This window comes from Pleuronectes platessa, chromosome 1 (assembly GCF_947347685.1).
Source record: "Pleuronectes platessa chromosome 1, fPlePla1.1, whole genome shotgun sequence".
In the NCBI taxonomy this organism is placed as follows: domain Eukaryota; kingdom Metazoa; phylum Chordata; class Actinopteri; order Pleuronectiformes; family Pleuronectidae; genus Pleuronectes; species Pleuronectes platessa.
The window spans coordinates 11,723,530-11,731,951 of record NC_070626.1 but is presented as its reverse complement, the minus strand read 5'-3'; the positions used below and the strand labels follow the sequence as shown (position 1 = coordinate 11,731,951).

The window sequence follows — 8,422 nt, the reverse complement described above, 5'->3', positions numbered from 1 at the left end:
CCCACACAAACTGTAAAAAAAAACATTGCACTAACTTGACCTTTTTGCCTTCAGCTGTTGTGGAAATTATTCACTCTTGAAGCAGTTTTTTCAGCTCCTCCTCCACCCTCTCAACGAATGCAGGAAAACTGGGATCCAGCAAACAAACATGAAGGATTGGCTCCAAGTCACCTTCTGCCAAAGGACAGTTTCGATACACTTGTGGCAGAGTCACCGCAGCCCCTCCCAGGAAGTGCTGTGGGAGGTCAATAAAATATTTCAGTGAGTCAGAAAAGAAGAAACCGGTAATCGAGTAACCTTTGTTCAAATTCATCATTTGAAGAAATGAAGAAAATGAATGTAACTTAATAGAAATTAGCATAAACCTCAGAGGGACTAAATAAAAACATTTAGCTCTTTATCTACAATTAATATGTTAGACTTTGGATGTTTAATTTTAGTAGATGTTAGCTCTCTATAACCTTCTGTTTACTTCCTCTGACTTTTAACAATCAATACCTCTGTCAGACGCTTGATGGACACCGATCCTTGAACAACCTCAGGCTCAACTCTCACAGTATTTTCCTGCCAAGTTTGCCGACATCGGTTGACACACACAAAGGAAGAAAAAAAGATATGAAGAACACGGTTGAGAACACCACAGGGTTGAGAGGCCAATCAATGGCTTCATTACTAATTGAAAGATGTCTATCCCTCAAAGGCCTTTCATCTTCACTGTGAACTCCTTCAGTTGGTCTGTTTGCTAAAGGTCAAATTCAAGCTCACGGCAGAGTCCATTCCTTTCTCAGTCCTTCGTGTTAAATGCTGTGAAGCCTAAAAAGCTCGATCTAACGTTTTAGTAAGAATCTAATGCCAAAATTAACCATTTGCTCTTGAGTGTTTTAAGTTTTAAGGTAAACAAAAATGTAATGACATATGTAGAGTGTATATTTCAGCTGTTTAAATGCTATGTATTTTTCTTGTTGGCTTCAAGATGTTAGAGTTAAATGTTTCATTTAACATAAAAAAAAAAAGTATACATATATATTTAAAATGTGTTTATTGTTAAAAGCAATAAACAGATGTATTTCATCTTTGGCATAATGGCAATGCCACTTTGGTGGTTGTATTTAATAATTAGTTATATTATTGTTCTAAATCTCGGTCTGTGTGCATGTGTGTGAGTTTTGGGGGAGGGTATACTGTATTGCACACCATAGAGCCTATTGCACTGTGATAAACTAATGGATCATGCAAGTATAAAGCCCAGCTCACTACACCTACTGCAGATTAGAATCACCTCTAAGAATAGGACAGTACTGCAAATAGCGCCATCTAGTGATGATGATGATTTGGCCTCTGTTGATGAAGCTGACTAAAGCATAGTGTTGATTGAGTACAGAGAAGTAACTAACTGGTAACAATAAACACATACAAAATAATATTAAGGACATGGTGACATGGAGATCAATGTCCCACTCTCATCATAGGAGAAAAAAGCACCGACCCTCAGCTTCAACTTACCACTAATGTCATAGTCAAGTATTTTGGGATTTCTATAGGCAACACATTATACCAAACATCTGATATTTTTGTGTCAATGCTGATTATACAATACAGACATTTTATTTCAGGAATGTAAAGTTGGCAACCTGAATCACTGGTGCGGAGACCTCAGCAGGGGGTTGATTGTGGGGTGGTGGGGCGTCGTCCTGAGTGGTGACAGGCATGTGCTCCTTCACTTTCTCCACAGCACTTGAACACTCCTTTACAGCCTCCTCCCTGCTACTTCCTTCAAACTGCATCCTCATCATGCGGCCCTCTCCCTTGAGAAATTTAACAAATTCATTCAAACTATGTCCATATTCTAATGAAAATATACTCTTTGGTCTTTATGTTTCTTTTGTGAAGTCGGCATCCTGTTAAGATTTTTTTTTAAATGGTGTAAAGGAGATAATTCATGCTAGAGCATCAGCAAATTGATAAGTGATAATTTCACTATGGGGAGGCTGTAGTAGCAGTAAAGAATCTGAATAAACTATATACAAATCTAATAATCCAAACATCAATTATCATTAGTTTTCCACTTTAATTTGGTATAGAATAATAAATATAAGGATCTTCGTCTGACAAGGGAATTAAGGTTTGAGGACAGACCCTGAAAAACGACTGCCCGCTGTGGGAATGCATCTCATGACTCACCTTCATAGTAACTCGAAGCATCAGGTTATCAGATTTCTGCTTTATTTTGATAGAGTCTGAGCCACAGATCAACGGGATTGTGTCCTGAGAAAAAGACAAGAGAATAAACAGCTTTAGCAGCAAGGACACAAAACGGTTTTATCCACAGGCTACGATGGCTGACGAATAACATCAAGGCAAAATTTATGTAAAAACATCCTCTCTGATTCACACTTCGTCACTCAAAAAATCGACTAGATGAAATTAAAGGACAAAAGAAGGTGATACAAGAAAGGTAACAGGAAAAAAAATTGTTCCCTGAATCTGCCTGCAGGGGTCTCTATTTACTCAGTAACAGCTGAACCATAAGATTGAGTGTTAAAGCTCTTTCTCGTGCACAATTATACAAGCAGATGTTTACGACAGCAGCCTAATATTGTGACCTATTTTGTTACATTGACTTTATAGATATATATTTTTATTTTTAACTTTTTAACTGGGTATATCAACAAGGATGTCTGGGCAGGTGCATACCACCATATGAAACTGATAACACTATTATGGTGAGTAATTAAAGGGGGATCATCTCCTTCAAGCATCCCGAGTTGCAGTACAAAAGGAGTACTGCTGCGAGAAATATTTAATTGTGGAAAAAAGACAGACCTGTAACATTTGTGGATAGGAAGTTCAAATGCTTGATTAGGTTAAATGTTCTTTGGTGTGGATTTGTGTTAAAAGTGTGGCCACGTGTATTGTTTGATAGAATACAGAACATTTGACAAATTAAAGAAAAGCCTGAATAACTGACAGTAGAATATAATGTATTCAAAAATACTTCTACATAGGGCTCACTATCTACATGGTTTAGTGAGCTATGGATGTAAAATGCTCTGACCCCCCTCAGCCCAACTGAGCAGCTTGGGGGCGCAGCAGCATCTTAAGAGCACCAAGTGAGGGAATATTTCCAAAGATATTTGCAAAGGTTCACTTCTAGACTCATATCGTGGTGGGATTTTCCTTTAATTTTACACCTACATGCAGCAAGAACAAATGCAAGATTTCCAGATTTCCAGCATTAAACATTACAGACTTTTCTTTGCCGGGTGATAGGAGCATGGTAAAGCTCCTCCGTTACCCCTTGAGTTTCTCTAATAAAGCACATTTCATCTGTTTTCAGACAAAAGTTCCCAAAAAGTTTCTTTCCTTCCTTATCGTGTAGCCTATGGGCCTGAGCTCTCTGTACTGAAAGTTCCAGAGCATTCACTGCACCAAGCTATAATAGACCAGTCTATCACCCTCAGTGAAAGCTCTCTGCAGTCTGACCTGAATACCTGTCTGGATCGACACCCTGGCACAGCAAGATAGCTGTGTCCCCTGCCAGAACACTATTAATGAGACACAGAATAGTCCCTCAAATTTCTGTTATCTGCAGGGCAGGAGTATGCTTTCAATTTCTAAAGGCCACAATCACTCGTAAAAACACCAAATTCATAGTCTGCTCTTACAAGCTTAACCAGACTTATACAGTAGTGTAACACAACTACACTGTAGATAATGGTTACCTGTAGTAAAAGTTGAGTTACCACAGCGTGTTTGTTTGTGGTGACTCCAGTGGTTTCTTAAAGTCCACACCTGGTATTGGCCTACACGTTGACTTGAGATGATGTCATTGTGCTGTTCCAGGTTGGCAACAAAACCAGTGCATGAATAGTGGAGCCGTCAAATCCATTTTATATGAGACATAACTGAGTTTGAATCATGGCACGAAAATGTATACCCAATCAGACTTCCAGTTAACATTTTGAAACAAGGCTAAAGTAGTTTATAGTCTTTAACAACCCCCTCCAATAATAAATTGTTTGACTTATTGTGTATGCGAATCCAAATCATACGGCCTGACTGAAACCATCCAGCTGAGTCCCCTAAGATTTCCGCTGAAATGTCAACCTCTTCAGCAGAATATCTTATATGGTCTTCCTCGATGGCTTTTATCCGTTAAGCATATTTCTCCGAAAATCTGCCAAGACAATGGTGCACCGTCGGCTCTTTTGCCATATTCTCAAGGGTGTTATTGAACATGCTCATGTACACCAATCATACTGTCCTTAGTATGAACTTAGGCTACAGGTAATTTATGTAGATGAACTGAGCATCCCTATAAAGTTAAATATAAAGACAAAAGGCTAAAATAAATGTACTGGAACAAGATACATGTACAGTCCTCGAAGAGAGAGGCAGAGCAGTCATGTCTCCAGAATAGCCATTTCGGACCAACATTACTAATAATTAATAGAATTCATATTCAATGTCCCCCCCATATGGGGGAGGACAACCAATAATAACAACTGTGACGTATTACAAATTGCCAGTGTCAGAGCATGACATTCCCAGCTGCAGCCTGAAATGATTTCAAGCTATTCCCCTATAGCCACAATTAATTTTTTGAATTACACTGCTTCAAGTTGAGGTATTCTGCAAACCGTGCTACATGCACTGACATATGATACAGTCCAGAGTCAGAATATATATATATATAGAAAGCATAATATCTTGTGAACTGAAGGTTTGTATGTGAATATCAGAATGAGTTGTTGTTCCCTGCAGAACAGAACTGCAGAACACCAAATTTAAACCAATGATTTCTGTGTATTTGACTGAAGTAAACTATATTTTAATTTTTGCCATCATTTGAATAATCTCTGTACATGCTATTTTGTATTACAAACAAACTTAACATGTTTTAATCTACAATTCCTAATCTTTCAGGGTACATACCATATGGAAACTCCTTAACTACACCTAGTTTGATTTTTTGCCCTTTTTTTGTAAGGGGAGCAACAAAAAAAGAATCTTAACAGAAAGTCTTCCTACCAGGCATTCCTGTCCTTGCAATACGAGCAAATATCCAGGTTCCAAAATAGTGAGGGCAAGTCCAGGTTTACTGCCAATTGCTTCAAATACCTGGTGAATAGAAGAAAATGTTAAACAGAGTTATTGCATTAGCGAGTGATTCGTTTCCCTGATAACCACATGACTGCTCTACACATACACCATGGAGTGTGTTTGGTTACATGAAGATGCGGATGAGCTTTTCAAATAAAGAGAAATGAGGCAGCTCATTAGAACTACATTATCCGACTCAAACGTTTGCTCAATTTGCTTTCAAATTATATGTAACTGTGTGTTACACCCTGCAATGTGGTACAGGCTATTGGGTCGAGTGTAAATGTACCTTTACTTCATTTGAATGAGTAGTTCTGACATAATTTTGACATGGATTATTCTAGGTATTGTAGGTCGATTTCAGTTTCCCAGCCACACGTCCCTATCATTACTAATAACATGCAGCTCCAGCTTGCCATCTAGAGTCTGATACAGTTAATGAAAGACGACACATTTCTTTAAGCTACACTTCCTTCCCAACTGAACACTGACAGAAAATGTATGATTAATTATCTGTGATATTAGCAGGCAAAAGACATCCACACAATCCCATTGAACAATAGTTGTTTTGTCTATGACACATAATTCAGCCTGCTGTTGCAGGTTTAGAATGTTACTTTATAGAGACATTTTCTATATTCTAGATTTAATAATATGTTTGTGTTTAGGTAATAATTTTTCTTTGACTATGTGGATATCTGTTATTAAAATAACAAATGTACAATTTGAAGAACTTTATTGTCTTCTTTAGAAAAACATGCTGCATCTGAATCTTTTCTCCTCAAACTCCCTTAAGATGTCAGTCACCGTCATGAAGAATGCCAAAGATTCCTAAGGCACTCGCAGATCGATTTAAAGGTTCATTCATTCAATTTCTCATAAAGGACCTACATCGTTGTGCTGCAGCATCCAGTTTTAGCTGTAACCCTACTTTAATGGATATTTTTCCCTTTTCATAAGTGTGACTAAGTTACTGTCCAATTTACAATCTATTTCTGGAGATCTGTTGTTGTGTCTACAAGGGCATGGGAGTATCAAATCTGAATTTAAAACAGGCCTGGGAATCACTGCAGAACTGTGAAACTTCAAACAAAGGGCTTATCAGTCACCATGAATTCTCTACAACATGAAGTGGAAGAGGCATCTGCTCTGAGGTCTTCTTTAAAGATTCCTAAATAAAAGCTGTGTAAATTAAAGCTCCTTTCCTCATTTTCACTCCATGGTTTAGACAAAGAAAGCATTTCCAGGTTATACAATTTGAGTTGCATGATACGATTTTGTTGTGTAGCTGTTACCATTATCTTTTAAAATGTGGCCGGATCAGATTTCAATGTGAACTGGCCATGGCCCTGCTGTGACTCCCATGCACAGCAGAACAACAAGACCTCACACGCAGCAAGCCGTGCTCAGATAAAACCAAGGAGAAGAAATCGGAAATAAACATGGAGGCCAGAGATGTGAGCATTAACGGTTACATTTTTCTCTTGATAGGATTTCAAACTCAATCCAGTTACAATAAAATCCCTTAAGTCTAAAAGACCTCAAGATGTCTTAAACCTCACTGTCCCTCGACGGACTACCTCCGTTGCAGCTGACATCCATGTTTGTTTTCTCGGGGCAACTCCCGCCTGCACAAGATTATGAATGTTGATGTAGAGTGACATAAAAGTCGCATTGAATTCCAATACGGGTCACGTGGTTGTTCAGAGGTCGCTTTTCAAAAAATCGGATTTAGAACAATAATTGAAAGTGGCAAAATCAAAAAAATAATCTTTAACTTTGAAAAAGAATAATGTGGTATTTATCCTAATAATTATGTATATTGACTGATATGAAAAACATTCATCCTGTTTTAATTGCCACTGCTTGGCAAGTTTAAAGTTAACAATACAAGCCAAGGTCGAGTGTGAAGCGGCTGGGATGAGGATCAGCACCGCTAAATCTGAGGCCATGACTCTTAGCAGGAAACCGATGGATTGCTTACTCCGGGTAGGAAATGAGTCCTTAGCCCAAGTGAAGGAGTTCAAGTGCCTCGGAGTCTTGTTCGCGAGTGGGGGTGCTGTGGGGCGTGGGATTGGCCGGAGAGTCGGAGCAGCGGGGGCGGTGTTGCGTTCGCTTTGCCGCACCGTTGTGGCGAGGGGAGAGCTGAGCCGCGGGGCGGGGCTCTCGATCTGCCGGTCGATCTTCGTTCCTGTCCTCACCTATGGTCATGAGGGCTGGGTGATGACCGAAAGGACGAGATCGCGGGTACAAGCGGCCGAGATGAGTTTTCTCAGAAGGGTGGCTGGCGTCTCCCTTAGGGATAGGGTGAGAAGCTCAGCCATCCGTGAGGAACTCGGATTAGAGCCGCTGCTCCTGTACTTAGAAAGGAGTCAGCTGAGGTGGTTCGGGCATCTGGTAAGGATGCCCACTGGGCGCCTTCCTTGGGAGGTGTTTCAGGCACGTCCAGTGGGGAGGAGACCTCGGGGAAGACCCAGGACTAGGTGGAGAGATTATATCTCAACACTGGCCTGGGAACGCCTCGGGATCCCCCCGTCAGAGTTGGTCAATGTGGCCCGGGAAAGGGAAGTCTGGGGCCCCCTGCTTGAGCTGCTCCCCCCGCGACCCGACCCCGGATAAGCGGACGAAAATGAGATGAGAAAAATGAGATGAATACAAGCCAAGAATCCATCAACGAATCGTCAAATTACTACTTGTAAATGGATATAAGCATTAATTAATTTTACCAGAAAATATAGAATTCATGTGACATCAAGATTTATTGTGAAAAATAATCTGGAAAATGAGGAGGGAGCTGAATTATTTTGACTCTGCAATGCACAGAATGTTTATGATTGTATTTTGCCTTCAGGAGAGATGAAGATAATCATGATGAAGTCTTCAGGGAGTTTAAAACAAGGCCACCGCCGCAGGGGGCTCAACTAGCTCATGGGCTCCAGGTCAAACTCCACTCATAATAAATTACTTTGATTTGAATTCATATATGTGCTCCCACACGTTGAGCCATTTCACCTGCAGTAGCAGCTGAGCTGGGGAGCTAAAGCTAAAGGCTATGCAAAGCTAAGCTAACCGATTTTAGCTTGATGGGGGACAGCCTATGTTAGCGGGCTAGCTAGCATAAACCCCGTCCAGTAACTGTTCAGTTAACCCCCTGTACCTTCCAGGGCTTTGTCCCTGTGTCGGTGGAGCCCGGATCTAAACGTCCATAACGCTTCAGCCTCCACACCTGGCTGCTGGCCGGAGCCTGACCGGGGGCCATTTTGAAGTTTCTGTGAAAAACCAGGAGCTGCTCTTACTGAGGAGGTGAGAAGGTGAGGTG

At 40.4% G+C, this 8,422-nt stretch overlaps 1 protein-coding gene across 1 annotated transcript; it reads right to left on the bottom strand.

Moving 5' to 3' along the window:
- Positions 1-70: 70 nt before the first annotated feature.
- rec114 (REC114 meiotic recombination protein) lies at positions 71-8,362 on the bottom strand. Its single transcript, XM_053421971.1, has 6 exons — positions 8,261-8,362; positions 5,032-5,121; positions 2,182-2,265; positions 1,632-1,805; positions 499-564; positions 71-235 (listed from the first exon to the last, which is right to left on the bottom strand). Exons 1-6 carry the CDS (start codon positions 8,360-8,362, stop codon positions 71-73), a joined length of 681 nt encoding a protein of 226 aa, XP_053277946.1.
- Positions 8,363-8,422: the final 60 nt, after the last annotated feature.